This window comes from Alexandromys fortis, unplaced genomic scaffold, assembly GCF_014885135.2.
Source record: "Alexandromys fortis isolate MF-2015 unplaced genomic scaffold, M_Fortis_MF-2015_v1.1 scaffold_13, whole genome shotgun sequence".
Taxonomy (NCBI): Eukaryota; Metazoa; Chordata; class Mammalia; order Rodentia; family Cricetidae; genus Alexandromys; species Alexandromys fortis.
Window position 1 is genome coordinate 11,584,954 of NW_026067908.1, and position 18,145 is coordinate 11,603,098.

The 18,145-nt window shown below is 41.3% G+C and overlaps 1 protein-coding gene across 1 annotated transcript in view; it reads right to left on the reverse strand.

Annotated features, from left to right (window-relative positions):
* Positions 1-16,088, reverse strand: part of Ube2u (ubiquitin conjugating enzyme E2 U) — a 70,263-nt gene extending 54,175 nt beyond the window's left edge. Inside the window, exons 1-5 of the mRNA XM_050136445.1 lie at positions 15,707-16,088; positions 13,392-13,473; positions 12,320-12,412; positions 9,505-9,602; positions 4,371-4,491 (exon numbers count right to left, since the gene is read on the reverse strand). Coding sequence (XP_049992402.1) covers positions 4,371-4,491; positions 9,505-9,602; positions 12,320-12,412; positions 13,392-13,473; positions 15,707-15,772 — 460 coding nt within the window. The 5' untranslated portion in view covers positions 15,773-16,088. The remainder of the gene's footprint in view (positions 1-4,370; positions 4,492-9,504; positions 9,603-12,319; positions 12,413-13,391; positions 13,474-15,706) is intronic.
* Positions 16,089-18,145: the final 2,057 nt, after the last annotated feature.

Sequence of the window (18,145 nt, forward strand, 5' to 3'; positions counted from 1 at the left end):
TCCTGAGAAAGCTGGCTGAGCACTGGCATTCATGGCTCTCTGCTCCTTGATTGTGTATATTGGGGGCCTTGAGTACCAGCCTCAGTAACCCCGTCAGGGCTCAGAATTGGATGTCAATGGCAGGCAAGGATCTGAAAGTAAAAAAATAACTCAAGTACATTACATCTTCTTTATTTTTTGTGCAAGGGGAGAAAATGAAGTGCAGGGGGTGTGGAGGAGAGGAAGAATAAGAAGAGTAAGGGGAAGAACAAGGAGAAGAAATGAGAGTAAGGGGAAAAAGTAGAAGTAGTAAAAAGAAGAAGAGTAAGGGCTGATCTCCACCAGGTTTCTAGATTTTATAGACACAGTTGGAAAATTCCATAGGCAAGGGCAATGATAATATGCATATGAAAATCACTAAAAGGGGCAGATAGAACCTGACGAGGCAGTACTCTGGAACAGGTGGCCCAACCCAGGAAAGAACCAGGATTCAAGGGGAAGCATCTGACATTCCAAACCATTAGATAAAGTTATTAAACACCCCTGAATCCTGGATTCACCCATTCTTGTCATCTAATCTCCTTGGTGATAACCAGCTTTGAGGATGCCCAGATTTGTTTGTTAGCAAAGGTGGGGCATGCTGCCTTCTTGCTCATTGTCTCCATTCTATAGAAATTTCTCTCTGGTCTGTTAGCAGGTAATTTTGTGGGACTGACTCAATGTAAATTTGACTGCTAGAACAGAGTGAATGTCATTGCTCCAAAGCCTCACGATGTTGGGGAATGGAGCAAGGTCATTCCACTGCCCACACAGAAGGTTACACTGCTGAGGTGTTCTGGGAATGAATCCCGTTTTGAAGGGAAGAATCATAGCTTCACAAGGTTTCCACAGTTACGACAGTGACTTTTCCATAAGACAAGTGTTCCCGCAGCTCTGTAAAACAGGTTATTCCATGTGTACGGGTACGTATACACTTCCCGTGGATCTGCCTATTGGTCTGTTAGCCGTGCAGTCACTGTAGAGTCTTGTGGGCTCCAGCGTGTGTATTCTAGTAACCTCACACTGTTACAAACCCTTCCTTACTTAACGTCAGAGTGTTCTATGACAGCAATAGGGAAATAAATAATACGTGGGTTTGGTACTGATAAGTGTGGCCTGTGCTGTGGGAAACCTCAGCACATTGTTCTTAGGCCTTTAGAACTGGCTTGACGGAAGGATGTGGAAGACTTTGGAGGTTGGGCCAGGAAAGTCTTAAATGCTGCAAGCAGAGCTTACACGAGCTATTCTGGTGGGAACCTAAGAGACAAGAATGGCCAGAGACACATGGGCAGTGCAGGCCCAGTCAGGGAACAAGCCCTCCATCAGGAAGTGGGTTGGGCCATTCCTGTGATATTTTGACCAAGAGCCTGTGCTTTGAGAACTTAAGTGAAGTTGAATTTACAGTTGATGGACTAATTTGTTGGATGGGGAAAACTTCAAGACAGGAGAGCATTTAGGCTGGCGCTGAGGAAAAACAGCTGTAATTGTTTCAGAGATGAGCACCAATCAGAGGAGCTTGGCTTTCATGGGGACTGTGGGCAAGGTGTCCTCAGGGTAAAACCTCACCTAACGGAGACTGCACCTTGTGAAAAACTGAATTCATCTGAAGGGAGAAACCACAGGGGCTCTCTGCTCCTCGAAAGCTACTGATTAGAGAAGTGTTTCCCCAGGGTCGTAGGAACTTGCCAGCATCACCCGTGTGACACAAGTTTTACAAGCATGAGGGAGAGAATGAGAGAGACGTGAAGTCCTGCCCCCTAGTTCCAGGCAGTGTAAAAGGCAAGGCAGTGTGGCAGGGTTGGAGTCCCTGCAAGGAGGCCCTAAAGTGGGCACTAAATGTAGAGCCTAAATTACAAGAGAGATGTCAGGATGTTGGGGATGTTACGACCGTGGAATGTGTACCAAGGCAAGCTAGAGGCATAGACTGGAGCTGGTATGAGAAATTCTATATATGCTATCTGCTACAGCCCTGGAGAAGTATGGAAATATGAACCTTTTGAAGCCCAGATGATCTAACCATGAGCTCTAGATGCCAGTTAGGGAGCTTTTCCAGATTTGAGTCTTGCTTTGATCTTATCATTCATTGCTTTGACCCTATTCTTCCTTTTTGGAATATGAATGGTTATTCTGTGCCACTGTATATTAGAAGTATTAAACTTGTTTGTATTCTATAGTAGTTAACAACTAAGTGATTCGCCTCGAGTCTGGAATGAGGAGCAAAGTTTGGATGCTTTCATTGGTGGAACTGTTAGTGATTATAGGGACATTTGAAGTTGGTTTCTATTTTTCATCATGGGATGAACATGAGAGTTTAGGGACAGGAGGTAGAAGGTATTGGCTGAAAGTGATGTAACTGGCTGTCACATTGACAAGGGCTAGAGCTGCAACGGTTAATTTCTATTGTCTTGAGATCACCTAGGAGATGGACCTCTGGGCATGCCTGTGTGCGAGTCTCTTGACCAGTTTGATTGAGATGGGTGAAACCGCCTACCGTGGGTGGCACTACTTTCTGGGGTTGGGTTCTAGACTGCATCAATAGGAGAAAGCTGGCTGAGTACCGGCATGCATTGCTCTCTGCCTCTTGACTCTATGTACAATGTGACCAACTGCTTTATGCTTCTCTCCCTGTGACTTCCCCACCACAATGGACTAGGACTGGTATCTATAAACCAAAATAAGACTTTTCTTCCTTAAGTTGCATTTTCAATAAAAAAATTTTTTTAAGTCACAGAAACAGGGAAAGTAAACAGTGCTTGCTTTTATTTGAGTCAAGATCCTGCTGCATAGCTAAGTCTAGCCTGAATTCATCATCTCTGCTTCCCGAGTACAGGAATGGCAGGTGTGTGCCACCATATTTAGCTTTGATTTCTGGTTTGTCCCACAGCAGGACAAAATCAAAATCCATGCATAAAGTAATTCACTGTAGAAAAATTTTTAAACCAAGTTAAAAAAAATGCTATTCACCAGCATATGGGCACAACTTCACCACACAAAATATTTTTTGTAATGAGGGTATAGTAGGTTTCTGTGAAAGGTTAAATGATATATACTCTTCATTCATCTTCCAGATATTTCCTGAGAGTCAGTACTATTCTAGAGAATGTTTCTGTGGATGGTACGGATACTGCTAGGTGCGGAAGAGATGTCAGTATGAAGCAGTGCTATTCCTCTATGCATCCATCAACTTCAAAGGGGCCAGCAAAAGCTGGAAGAATTCTGAAAAAAAAAAAAAAACAAGCATATGCCTGGAGGTATTGGCGAGGACTTCTGATTAAGACTGCTTAATTTGTATCAGATCCAAAAGCCTGTGGAGGAGGAAGAATTGAACTTGATCACCATAGTACAAGCTTTCACAAGCCTTTCTGAATGAACTGCAAAGTGTGGAGTCTTAGAAGGAAAGCGGGGGTGGGGTCGATAAAAACAGGAGAAGGAAATATGCAAAGTGATGGAAGTCTGCAGGCTGGAGAGGCAAGCATACTAGTGTGCAAGGTTGCTGAACGCTTCTAGGAGGGCCAGGGCAGGTAAGAAGGAACTCGTCGCATTGCTTGCCTGTGGGAAAACCCTCTGGGCTCCGCTGACTGGAGAGACAATACGGGATAAATGGAGGTGGAAGGAGCCAGCACAGAGTGGAGGATGCTGGCAGGAACCCAAGGATATCAAGAACTAAGCAGGAGACTGGAGTGTTTCCAGTGTCGTTCCCACAGGACCATTGCAAAGAATATCTGGGAAGAAAATGCCCAGGAAGAAAATGTTGAATATTTTCTTTAACAAGAGGCAAAAAGGCAAAGGTCAGCAACATCTGGGGTCTGGGAAACATTCATTACAGATGTGAGAATAAAAGTCAGATGCCATATGATAATGAGTGGATATTTAATTGATAGTGCCCATCTCTATCGTTTACATGACTATAATATGTAAATACATTGAGATTGAAATCTTTATTGATATTTTAAAAAGAAGTACACTGTGCTGACAAGATGGTAAAAAATAAATAAAATCCCTTGATACACAGGCTTGATGACATGAGTTTAATGATGGGGATCCGTGGTGGGAGGAGAGAACTAATTCCTTCAAATCTTCTTCTCTTCTCCACACACACGCTGTGTCTACCCACCCATCCAAACCACACGCTAATAAAAGACAAAAAATTTAAAAATGTAAAAGGTTCACACCGGTTGGTCTGACAAATAGCTATAGGAAAAAAAATGCAATGCCATTTCCTTACTGAAAATAGATACAGAAAATATTAGGCTATTCCTTACATGTCAGCGATTTATCCAATCACTTATTTGCTTTAAATAGTTCATGTGTAGATGCTAACTGCCAAGGAAAACCAGGCAAGTAGTTCTTACCTGGTGGTGCTGGCTTGAAAAGTTTCTGAACTACTACTCTGTACATAGACTCATCTTTAACCAACAGCTTTGCTGCTTCCAAATTCACTGGGTTTTCTAGGACAGGATTAGAAAGTAGCCTCTAAAAGAAAGCACATACAACAAACAAGTTCAAAACAAACTTTTCTTGGAATAACAAGACAAGTCAATGCATGTAAACCCAACAAGCATTTAGTGAGTGTAACTGGATGTTTCTCTCCTGCCTGCCAGTTCCTGAATAACCACGCAGAGGCTTAATATTAATTACAAACAGTTTGGCCTATTAGCTGAGGCTTATTATTAACTAGCTCTTATAGCTTAACTGAATCCATTTCTATCATTCTAGATTTTACCATGAGGCTCGTGGCTTGTTACCTCACATCTTCCTTCCCCGGGGACTGCTGGTGTCTAGACATTCTAGGAGACAGGTTTGTAGAGATGACAGAAGATACCGGACGTGCCCAGGAAACTCACTTTATCTTGGTTTTATTGTGTGTATTCATCAAACACTGGGGTCAAAGCAAAAGCTTTTATCCTCTATAACATCCATTCTATCATATAAGTTTAAATTGGATTTTTACGTAAAGTAAGATAAACATTGGAAAACAATAAAAAAGTCTCCCATTACATACTAATAGGAGACTACATTAGATCATGTCGAAACACACAGGTACAAAGGTTGCACACACGTCGCTATCCCTTTTGGTCTTTAAATGATTAATTTAGTACTTATAGTAGCTTTCTGTGATTTCTTGACTACCACAAATTAGCATCTTAAAAGGAACAGTCTTATAATCTGCAGTTTTAGGTGGAAAACCCAGAATGTAGGACTCGTTTCCAGCTTTAACAAGGCCAGAGGCCCAATGTCAACAGGCTAGGCTCTTGTCAGAAGAATCTGGATGGAGCACTTTCCATATTCTTACAAGCATGAGGTTGGCTGAATTCAGTTCCTTTCAGCTGTAGGATTGAGGGTCTCATTATTGTTCAGACTGTTAGCTGGGAGACACCTTCTGCTCCTACAGACATCTCTTCTGTCCTTGCCTTTGATGTTTAGTGCCTCAGAGCCAGCCATGGTGCAAGAGAACCATGCTTAGAATCTGGCCTCTCCTTTGGTCACACCCTTCTTCAGCTGTCCTCCCTCTTCTGCCTCCTGACGTTAAGAGACCACGAGCACCTTGCAAAGTACAGACTAACTTTGTCTTAAGGTGAGTTAACTGATAACCAGAATTCTTTATGTATTCCATTCACAATAGTATGTAGGTTGGTGTTTTGAGGGAATCTTTTTAAAATTCTGCATATCACAGAATCCATATACTTGGGCCAAAACAGATGACCAGTGCTTACCAAAATTGTTGTGCTAAACCATGATTTGCTTATTAGTCACTTCAAAAAATTGTTTCACCCTAAACTAAAAATATTTGTTTATGAATTCAATATTTTGAACATTGCATGTTATAATATGCAGGCTAATAAAATACGGTTAGCAGAATTACTGCATGCCTTACTATTTGTGCTGGTTTGTTTTTGTTTTTCAACTTGACACAAACTGGGGCCATCTGGGAAGAGTGAACCTTAATTGAAGCATTGTCTCCATTTGCTTGACCAGTCAACAAGCCTGTGGCGCATTTTCTGCATTAACGATTGATGTAGGAGGACCCAGCCTACCGTAGGCCATGCCACCTCCAGGCAGGTGGTTCTGGGTTGCAGCAAGCTGAGCAAGCCACAAGGAACGAGCACTTCTCTGTGGACTCCTATAAGCTGTCCTGACCTCCACATGTGTTTCAAAGCCTGTCACCCCCACATAAAGAGACAAATGTAAAATAATAAATAAATCAATGAAAATCATGGAAAGGTCCTATGTGGTGGCACACACCTGGAGAGCTGGAAGCAAGAGATGATGAATTTGAGGCCAATCAGGACGTCATAGTGAGACCCTACCTTAAAACAAACAGAAAAATAGGGCAAGCAAGGGTTCGTGGGTGAAGGTGCTTGCGGCTAAACTTCTCTACCTGAGTTTGAGCCCTAGGACCCACATGATGGAAGGAGAGAAACTTCTCCAGCAAGTTGTCCTTTGACCCTCACGTGCATGCTGCAGGGATGCATGCAGTGAATAATAAATGCATGCAGAAAACCATAAGCAAAATCAAAAACAAAAATACTGAAATTATAGCAGACTTTCTCAAATGAAAGTAATCATTTTGACATCTGATATTTCAAAAGCAACAAGAATTCTCTGCTTTTACTGGAGTTTTCTCTCTGGGAAACACATTCAGCCTGCGTTTCCAAGATCATAATAATTGCCCAAATAAGGATTCAGAGAGGATCCCACCCTACCTTTCAAAGTGGGTGGGAAGCAGAAGAAACTCATTGTTGAGAGCAAAGCTTTGGTCTCTGGCTGGAGAGAATCTTACTCAGCAAGGCGCATCTGGCAAATTTTACTGCATATCTTCTCCTTAACTGCTGTGTGTGAGAGACTTACTCACATGACATGTACACGGCTGTTGCAAGTATTTAACGACTTTTAAAAATTGGCATATTTGTATATACTACTACTATATGTTATTAGTAGATTAGCATGTGTGTAAGTCAGACACACTGCTAAAGGAGCCAAAGAGAACAAAGGCTCAGTCTTTTAAATTAGACTCATGGTGACAGAATTTCAAAAACAAGAGACTCCAGGGATAAACAGAGAATTCTGGATCTTCAGCAAGGGCCTGTAACAATAGAGAGATAGGTTTTATAATATCCATTTGATTACAGCTGATGGTCTTGAAATTTGTTTTATGGATGAGTGTTGATATTTGTCTTTTAGTTTTATGTGGAATTTTCTAATTATTTAAGATTGCATTTATTTTGGTGGGATGGCTACTATTTTTTAAAATATTTTAAACAACATTTAAAGTACCATCTCTATGAAAAGCAACAACATGGTAATTAGAAATATGGTTTTTTAATTCTAAAGAAAGTAAGTAATAATTATGATTTGTGTCTGTATTGTCCGTTACTAGTAAACATTGGTAAAGGGTAGTGGTTTAAATGAAATTACTAAAGAGTAAGTGAGAATTCAGCTCCTTGGCACATTTCAATCAGGCTACAGGCTGGTCCAATGGAAAACAGTTTGGGAAACAGTACGTGCATTGAAGTGCCATAGTTTCGGACAGAAATCTAAATATAGTCGGGTACCTGGCAAAGCCAGTGCCCTCCAGACCAATGCCATAAATTCTGCCCTAGGAAAAGGAATCAGAAAAGGCATATGAGAAGGGGAGGTGCCTGACCTGTCTGGGGTATGACGAGCCCCTTGGTTGATGGGCAGTCTGGAGAGCAGGGAGGGAGGTGGGTGGCCATCTGTTGGAGAGCTGGCCAAGCGTTACTCGAGGTTCAAGCTTTGCTGTTTCCATCTCTGTGAGTTCTTTCGCATCAGAAGTACATCAAGCAATGTGAGTGCAGAAAAGCATGGGGATACAAACAGAAGCAGGATCCCATAGCTGAGTGTGAACCTAAGTGCAAAAAGCAGGTCCTCTGCTCTGGGGCAGAGGAGAACGTAGGAGGCAATGGATGATTCTAACAGAAACTTAGAAGTAAGGGTGGGAAGGAAACATATATAGCATTGGAGTTACAGTTTTCCTAGATATGTATCTGAACTTGTATACATTATATATTATGTGTATGTCTGTGCACCACATGTGTACCTAGGGGTCTGCAGAGGCCAGAAGAGGGTGCTGGATCTCTTGGAACTGGAGATTCAGACAGCTATGAGTCACCATGTGGGTGGTGGGAACCTAACCTGGGTCCTCTGCAAGAGCGGCAAGTGCTCTTAAACATTGTGCCATCTCTCCAGCTCCATGTCTCTATCAGAAGACACGTTCACACGGGCAGATGTTCAGTACATGTTAATAGAATGAATGAATGAATAGAAGACACGCTCACACGGGCAGATGTTCAGTACATGTTTACAGAATGAATGAACTGAATCTTGTTACAGGTCAACACTTTACTCGGTCTGCTAAGATGATTCACCACAATACTAACTTTTATTTTCAGGAATAGAAAATAGAAATTATATTATAATTCTGGTGGAAAAAAAAACGAATTATCTTAAAAATTATCCTCCAGGTATTCCAGATGGTCAAACTTTAATAATTTATCACCAATATTCTTGGTGACAAACAGATTCCTGGGGGGATATTGTTCAGCTTCTCTAAACAGTCAAAGCAATGTTACTGTAATAATTAATTTTAGCATTAGATGAAAAAGGAGGACATGGGGCTGGAGAGATGGCTCAGTGGTTAAGAGCCCTGACTACTGTTCCAGAGGACCCGAGTTCAATTCCCAGCACCCACATGGCAGCCCCAAACTGTCTGTAATTATAGTTCCAGGGTACCTGACACTCATGACAATTTAAAAAAGAAAAAGAAAGAAAGAAAGAGAAAAAGAAAACGAAAAAGGACACAAATGGATATATGTTTAAGAACATGAGCCCAGCAGTGAATGTGGCATTTGAGAACCATTGACCTGAGGAGAGAGTATCTTTGGTTTCATTATTCAACAGGTTTGGTATGAACATTTAGGAGAGAGAGAGAGAGAGAGAGAGAGAGAGAGAGAGAGAGAGAGAGAGAGAGAGAGCAGCTGAAAGCTGAATATTCTAAGGTGTAGCCAGTGACTCACCTCTCTAGGAACAACTCTAGAGACATGTTCACTGATAGAAGCTGAAATAAAGCCCGGATGTATGTCTATAATTCACACCATCTCAATGGTTCCTTTCTTCTTTTATAAAATGCAAAGGGCTTTAACTATCAATTTCAAAATAGGTCTGCAGCTAAAGATCCACTCCTCAGTTCCCAATGAAGAAGTTTTGATTGCCACTAGCCAGCTCGCTCAGATCCTTTAAGCATTTAAATATGCTGTGTACACGTTAACCCTTGTGTGATAATGAAGTGGGAGAATTCAATGTGTTAAAGCATTAAGTTAGGCATGGTGGTATATGCTCGTAATTCTAGTCCCCAGGAGATGGAGGCAGGAGAATCATGCATTTGAGGTCAACCTGGGGCTACATAGTGAGGCCCCATCTCAGAGAAGAAGAGAGAGAGAGCGTGCATTACAGTAACTGTATTCTTACCTGTATAGCATGTAAGATGCTGAGTATTGTGTAATTTGTGTTCCAGCTGTTCTGGTTGTCCAAAAAATGTATACTGGGCCGACCGGTATGTGGGTCTACTGTATTAAAACAGCATATTAGTTTTAGTATTCAAAACTTATAAAGCATCATAGTTTATGAATAATTGACCAACTCTTCTTCCTTTCTTCCTGTTTCATATAATGATAATCACTGCACGGCTCTCCCACGTCCACCAGCTTTAGCTGATTAGAGGCTCCTGGTGCAGTAATTTGATATTATACATTTCAAATACAGTATTTATTTTTGAGGCTCATGTGTAAGTGTGTATGTGTGTGATTGACATGTACATGTGCGTGTGGGTGTGCATGCCTGTAATACCTAGAAGTCAGAGGAGGAGGTCAGGTACTCTGCTCTATTAGTCTTCGTCTTGCTTCTTTGAGAGAGGGTCTCTCATTGAAACTGGTGTAGGTTTGTGGTCAGCAAGCCCCAGCAATCCCCTTGCTCACAGCCCCTCCCTCCGCAGGGCTGGCGTTATAGGTGTGGGTGGTCATGGCTGGGTTTCTCTATGCCTGCTCGGGATTTGAAGTCAGGTCCTTATGCTTGCACAAGCCATTTGCCCAGTTTCAAAACTGGATTTTAGTTACAAAGATAATAGTGGACTATGGAGAAAAAGGGTAAACAAGAAAATGTAAGGCAAAACCGGAACATTCCCCGCCTATCAATTCTACTCTTATGCCACATGGATCTACAGACTTCCATCTGTTTACCTCTAAGTGCTCATGTGTTTATTATGTGAGAGGAGACTTTGATATTTTATTTTCAAGGTGTTCTTTTCACTTAAAATAAATTGCAACCTATTTCTAGCTGCTTTTATTTATTAAAATTTACTTGCATTCATTTATTTGTGTGTGTATGTGTGTGCATGCGTGTGTGTGCATGTGTGCATGTGCATGTGTGTGCATGCGTGTGTGCGTGTGTGTGTGCACATGCACATGAACTTCAGTATATGTCTAGAGGTCAGAGGACAACCTGTGGGAGTTGGCCTTTTCCTTCCACCATGTGGGTTCTGGGGCTTGTCAGGTTGCTCAGCAAGTCCCCTCCGTGCTGGATCGCTTTACTGGCCCTTGAGATATGCTTATTAAAAAGATATGTAAGCACCTACTATGTGCCAAGCAATGATGATTCTAGGGACACTGCAGTGACCAAGAAAATCCAGCTTTCATAGTCTTCCTTTTCTATATAGAGGAAAGATGTAGTCTTAGAGTTTTACTTAAAAACTTCCTGTGGTTAAAAAAAAAAAAAAAGGATTCCTATGTCAACGGGTATTGTCATTATAGTGGGATCCCTGTATGCATTGGTTTTGAATCCATGGATTCAAATGAGTATCAGAAATAGTCAGAAAAATTAGCATTCATATTTAACTTGTGTGGACATTTTCCTTGTTATTATTTATGAAACAATACAGAAGCACAGCCATGCACATGGCGTTTTCATTGTTAAATAATTCAGAGATGATTTGAAATGCATGGGAGAGGCTGCCGCAAGGCCATGGTTAAATCTACTGTGAATGATCATCTTTCAATGGAGCATACTTTTGTGCTACTATATCTAACAGGATAGTCTATAAACCTGGGAATTTGGCCTGTAGGATATGTGGATTTTATATGTGATTAGAAAGTGTCAAGTCTCTTCCCTAAAAGGTCACCCTTATGGCAGGGGAATAATGTCTGCCCAAGCCCACTAGAATTGAACTTTAATGTCTTTTAATGATCTGTAAGTAGAGGTGATGAATCACGATATGTTGTGTTTTAATTTTTATCTATTTTCTTCACAACGAGATTGTTTTGTTGTGTTCTGTCTATCCAGTGTTTGTTCATGGGTTTCACACAGCTTTCTGCTAGTTCACAAGGGTTCTTTATGCGGTATAGATATTCTGTCCTGTACCATGAATGGTCCCTGAGTCTTCAGAATACAGTTCTGTTATTTTTTTTAGCTTGTTTATGATGTGCATAGCTATAGAGGTTTGTAAACATTTATATGTTTACATTAGTATCACGGAAAGGCCCCTGTACAAGCCCACAAACAGTTAGTTACCCACACTGTCTTCTATCTTAGACCCCCAACTAAAGAAAATGCAAAGCTTCAGGCAATCCCTTTATGGAGAACTCAGCAGAACAATCTAACATATTTCTATCCCAAAGATTAAGTTGTCTGGAGTATTGTTTTTATAAAATTCAACTAAAATAATAAATGATGCATGAACATGTGGACTATCCAGCCATTTAAAATGATCTTTGACAGATGTATGAAAATGCAGGAAAGGGGCTGGGGAGATGGCTCGAGAGACTTGCTGAGTTTGGTTCTCAGCACTCACGCTGGATGGCTCATAGCTGCCATCTCCAGGGGGCCCGAAACCCTCTTCTCTCCTCCACTGGTACCACACTTATGCGCACAACCACCACCCCTTCACACACACACATAATTAAAAAGAAGAAGTTTTAAAATGCAGGAAAACGACACACTATCTAAACTAAAGCCAAATCCAAAACTCTATGTGACAACTCAACTATGCAGAAAACTGTACACAGGAAAATGAGGAGATATGGTGAAATATCAAAAATGTTGTTTTACTTACTACTCGGATTCAAAGACATTGCCAATTTTTCTGCCTTTTAAAGTTTCTCCAATGAGTATTCTTACTTTAACTGTAAGTTGCTAAAGGGGACCATGGCTATTAAACCCTATCCCCCACTAAAAAGAATCGCATAGACAAAGTCATAATAATACAATATTAAGAGTCTCACTTCGTTCTTACCATTTGGATGGAAAGGAATTGTTAGAAATTTCACAGCTGGAGGAACAAGGTTGTACTCTGGTGTAAAATCTATTGTCAAGTGGAAAAGAAATCCTGTAATACAGAAATAATGATGCCATTGACGTGTTACGGTTAGCTCTAGCCTGATTGAACACTCCCTCCCTCCATCCCTGGCACACTGCCTCCTCTCATTGGCTGATCTCCTCCTTCCCAGAAACTGCAGCAACCTTTCCTGCCTGCAACATGAATGTCCTTCTCCTTTAGAGTTTGGCTTGTACTCATGTGTCAACTCAAATGTTGCTTCCTTAGAAAGCCTTCCTGACTCCTGTGCATGGAATTGCTAATCCACCTCCCCTTCTTGGCATTCTCTCCAAGATCCCTAGCAGCGGATAGGATATTTATATACTACATACATACAAACATATATATATACACACGTACATATATGCAGTGTATAGTATATAGTATATTTTACTGTCGTTGTTGCTTTATATGTTTGTCTTACCCATTTTGCCCAAAGAATCTCTCCTAAATAAATAACTGAAATAACTCAGAATTACTAAAGTTTATAGTGGACCAGTTTCCTTGAGGATTTGACTTCTGGAAATTTAGGGGAAAATTACAAAGGGAAAACCAAGAAATAACTGTGGAATGCTGAAGTCAACAGGAATTTTGATAGGTATTCTCTGATCTCACGGAGACTATTGGCAAATATTCTTGACAAATATACTTTATTGTGTTCGCTTCTTAAAAATGCAGTAACATGGGACTGGAGAGATGGCTCAGTGGCTAAGAGCACTGGCTGCGCTTCCAGAGGACCCAGGTTCAATTCTCAGCACTCTCATGGCAGCTACAAAAGCCTGTAACTCCAGTTTCAGGGGATCCAACACATTCACACAGACATACATGCAGACAAATCACAAATTCTATTACATAAAAATAATAAATACATTTTTTTGTAAAAGAAAAACAATACAGTAACATGAGGGACTAAGAGTGAGGCCATGGAGTTGTCCTCAGTCCCCCCCACTCACCCACCCCCTCTGGAGACATTGAATTTGGAAACACGAACCTTCCCAGATGGAATTCTGAAACCCTTCAATCTGAGCTTCCCAGCTCATCATGTCTTCTCTTGTAGGAAAAGCAATGATGCCCTGTCATTAAAAAATAAAGAAAGAAAGAAAGAAAGAAAGAAAGAAAGAAAGAAAGAAAACAGACTAAAATAGTCTTTGTATCTTTGAAAATCAGATTCTGGAGTTCAATAAATTTCAACATTTTGACTTTTTTCTTAGAGTTTATTTGTTGATGTGGGGAGGAGGTATTGCTTGTCTTAAAGTAGATGCCAGGAAACACTTGAAATAATAGTAAATTAAAAACCAATTGCCAAGAGTAGAAATCACTAGTGGGACTGGGAAATAAGGACTGCATATGTGGAGGGCGTGGCCATTTAAGATCCCAATGGGAAAAGGAGGAAATGGTTGGGGACTGGAAAGCATGTGTTTCCTGAAAGTTCCTGAAGATGATGGATGCCATATGGAAGGTAGGATGTAGGGTCATTTTCACTAAAAAGTCTAAACTCAAGTCCATTGTATTTACGAGTTGGAGTTTTATGTGTAAGAGAGAACATAAAGCTTCTTGGGAAATATTCTCTTAAGGTGTGTGACTTTTGTTTACGCCATACTTGTTTAACTCCGTGAAGCTGTGATTCTTTGCCTGTCTAAAACACATGATGGTCCTAATAAAGAGCTGAGTGGTCAATAGTGAGGCAGAAACGAGGACAGGCAGGACTGGCAAGCAGAGAGAATAAAGGGAAGCAGAAAAGAGGAGAGGAGGCACGAGAGAACAAGGGAGGAGGACGTCAGGGGCCATCACCCAGCCAGTCACGGAGTAAGAAGGAGAGTAAGGTACACAGGAGGAAGAAAGACAAGAGCCCAGAGGAAAGGGTGGACAGGTTAATTTATGGTAAGAAAAGCCGGCAAGAAACAAGTCAAGCTAAGGCCGGACATTTATAAGTAATAATAAAACCTGGTATGATTTATTTGGGAGCTGGGTGATGGTCTCCCAAAAAGCAAAAGGAGCAAAAACAACATGCAACAAAAGCTAATTGTTTGTCTAGTTCTAACTCTGCCATTTTTTTTGTTTGCTTTTGGTAATAGATAAATGCATTTAAACTACGTTCAATAGTGAAAGTGTAAAACCCAGTGTGAAGCTCCACAGCCTCTTTTCTGAATGACCGTTTTAATTGTGTGGAAGTTCATTGGAATGTATGTACTTTTGGTTTGGTTAATTTTGGTGTGTGAGTTTTCTACATTAAATTTTATAAAATTGATTTAGGAAAATAAAATAAAAATTCCCACGTTACTCTTGTATATAAAAACAAACTTTTCCTACATTTAAGTATTGTTCCTATGGAGATTCAAGAATGTGCTTCACAGAAAACCGTGACAGCTATGCTGAGTATACTTTTATGTTCGGCAAATTCTTTCTGAGCCAGCGTAGTGAATAAGTACATGAGGTGACTCTCAAAGCAAACGCTGTATTTGTCTTTCTGCATTATCTGCACTGCTATAACCCAGCACTCGATTCTTTTATGCCGGAGAACAACGTTTGGACTGAACAGAAGTGTTATTCGACAGGAGGTCCATGCATCTGTAATGTTTATATAGTTGACCCGAAGCATCTCCAGAGGGTTTTTTAAAATTGTGTTTATAGTGGGCGTGAAATGGAACGTGTATTCTGAACCGTCACCAACAGAGCTATTGTTGGGACCACGGCACACACTCTTCTAAGGATGGCGTTGTTTCTGTTTTTACAAGGCTTTTCCCATTTCTCCCTCTCATTCATTTTTCATTTTCCATAAATAAGCCCATGGCACAAATGAACGCCAATAACTTCACCGGGGGCACTGGGGCAAAGGGTATTTTTTTTTTCTGCTGCATTAATATTAGGAGGCAAAGACACCTATGCCTTGTGTTGGTGAAAGAAAAAAGTCCTAGGGAGTATGTAGCGGAACACAGATCGCTAAACAAATGCTCAGAAAGTGATGGAGTGGATCCTGGGGTACAAATCTACACTGAATCTTTCTGAGTGCTAGCTTGCGGGTAGGAAAAAGAAAGGCTACTTAGTTTACAATATTAATGAGTATGACCGAATCTGTCAGTCACTCCTTGACACTCTGATGCCCAGGGTTTCGACTTAGAGAAAGCACCCCTCACAATGTACTTACAGTTGTTACCCCTCATGACTTTGAAACAGTAGTTATAATTCTGGAATAGTGTAGTGGGAAAGTTGGTGAGCTAAATCATGGCTTATAGAGTAAGTACGGACTAACCTGCTTCTTAAACAGCCTCGCGGGATGAAGCAGAACCCTCCACGCCCTGTACTTACCTCATTTCTCTTGTTCCGTAACTCCTTGAACTCTCTTTCCAGCAAGATGTGAGCTCTGGAGTACATGCTGAGGCGGCCACCTGCCCCTGAACTATCCCGTTTACTCTGGGGCAGAGCTCATGACAGGGGTCTCAGGTCATCCTCTGACCCCTGGTTAACGGTTACTAGCTCTTCAGTTAAATGACCGCTAAGATTACGATTTAACAATGACTTTCTTTCCCTCCTCTGACCCTTCCAAGTGGGGACTTCTAGAAGGAGGACTGGAGTCCTTCTTATCTGAGGTGTCTCACTGCCAGCCGCCACCCCCCCCCCCCAAGATAAACTCGGGGAACCACTTGAAAGACCGCGTATCGGCACGTGAAGACGGAAAGGAAAGGGCAAGCCTGAAGCAGCGCTGGCAAATTCTCTTTTACCTCACAGGTGAAAGAAAGCTGGGTCAGCTCAGCTCGACTAAGGAAACCAGTTGCTAAGCAACAGGCCTCTGAAGGAGGTGCGGCGTGGAAGTTGTCGGCTTTAGCTACGGGATTGTAAATCTTCTTAGCCAATCGATGAACAGTGTCAGTGGGGAAGGCCAATGAAGTCAGCATTCAAGACGACAATCCCCGCCTTTCAGTGAACCGGGACATCGAAGGCTGTAGAGGGCCTTCCCGGTGTCCCACGACTTGAACTGTAAATTGCAGAAGCCTCTCGAGAACGCCTGCTCACCGTGAGCCTTTCTCTTTGACTGTCAGGGACAGTCAACTACATGGCTGGTACCCAAAGCTCATCACTCAGCTGCCTTTCAAACTACAACCCAAACCATTCCTGCTTCCTAGCTAGGCTTCTACCCCAATTTATTCATTCACGTCTTTTGCAGGCTGGATAGCTGAAAGCAACCCCAGCCCTCCTCTTTAGAGCTTGCACACATTCACTGGACTTCACTCAAGTTAACCGCTTTGTCTCTCCTAGACACAGAACATCCTCTCCTGGGACCAGTACCGTAGACTGAAACTAATACGTGAGCTTATGTGTGCTGATTAAAGAGCTCTGATGGGACCTTGCTACCTCCCCAGATCATAATGCCTCCGTCTTCATTATTTTAAAGGTCATCTTTGCATATGATTACCGTGTTCCCACCACTGGTTTTCTTCCCCACTCGAATATAAATGCTTTTATTTCCTTCGCTGTGCAGAAGTTTTTTGATTTCATGAGCTTGACTTGTCAATTGCTGGCCTTAATTATTGAGCAAATGAGTCCTCTTCAAGAAATCCTTTCCTACACCAATATCATGGTGGGCGCTGGTCAAGTTTTCTTCTAGCGGTTTCGGTCTTCAGTCTTCCATCTGTTTGGAGCTGGCTTTTGTGCACGATGATAGATATGGGTCTAATTTTATCCTTCTGCACGTAGGCGCCCAGTTTTCCCAGCATCATTTGCTGATGAGCTTTTCTGTAGTGAATCTTTCTTATGTCCTTGTTAAATATTAAGTGGCTGAAGTTATGAGTGCTCATGTTCGGGTCTTTAGTCCACTGGTCTACTTGTCTGTTTTTGTGCCAATACCGTATTGTTTATTACTGTAGCTCAGCAATGGATCTTAAGATCTGGAATGGTGATCTCTCCAGCACTGTTCTTTTGCTCAGGATTGTTTTGGCTATTCAGGATCTTTTGTGGTTTCATGTGAATTTTAGGATAGCTTTTTCATGTTTCTGTGATGAGTGAGATAGGGGTTTTGATTGAGATTGCATTGCGTCTGGAAATAGCTTTAGTAGAACCATCATTTTTTTGCTATTCTATTAATCCATGACCATGGGATGTCTTTCCATTTGCTAGTGTCTTTATCTCTTTCTTTAGAGGTTTAAAGTCTCTTCTTTGCAGAGGTCCTTCACTTTCTTGGTTAGGTTAATTCCTAAATATTTTATTTGAGGCTATTGTGAATGGGAGTGTGTCCACGATCCCCTTCTCTGATTGTTTGTTGTTGTGTATAGAAAATCTGTTGATTTATGTAAATGATTCTGTATCTTGCCACATTGCTAAATTTATCACTTCTAGAAGTTTTCTGGTAAAATTTTTGGGATTGTATAGTATCATCTCTACTGTAGTATTATTCATAAGAAAGGGATAATTTGCTTCTTTGTTCCCTATTTGTATTCCTTTAATTTCTTTTTCTTTCTTCTTTTTTTCTTTATTGCTCCAGCTAGTTATTTGAGTACATATAGAAAAGAAGTAGAAATAGTGGAATGATATTTGCCATTTAGGATAATGTTGGCTATGCATTTCCTATATATAGCTTTGATTGTGTTGAGGTATATTCCCTATAGCCCTATATTCTCTGTGCAAACACCACAAACCTTTCCCCTAGAGATCTTTTGTCCTTTCAGGAATGAACCAGCTGTGTCAAATATATCACATGGAGTACAAGAGATTTGCAGAGGGAAGTCCTGCTCTCTCTTCCTGTCCTCCATC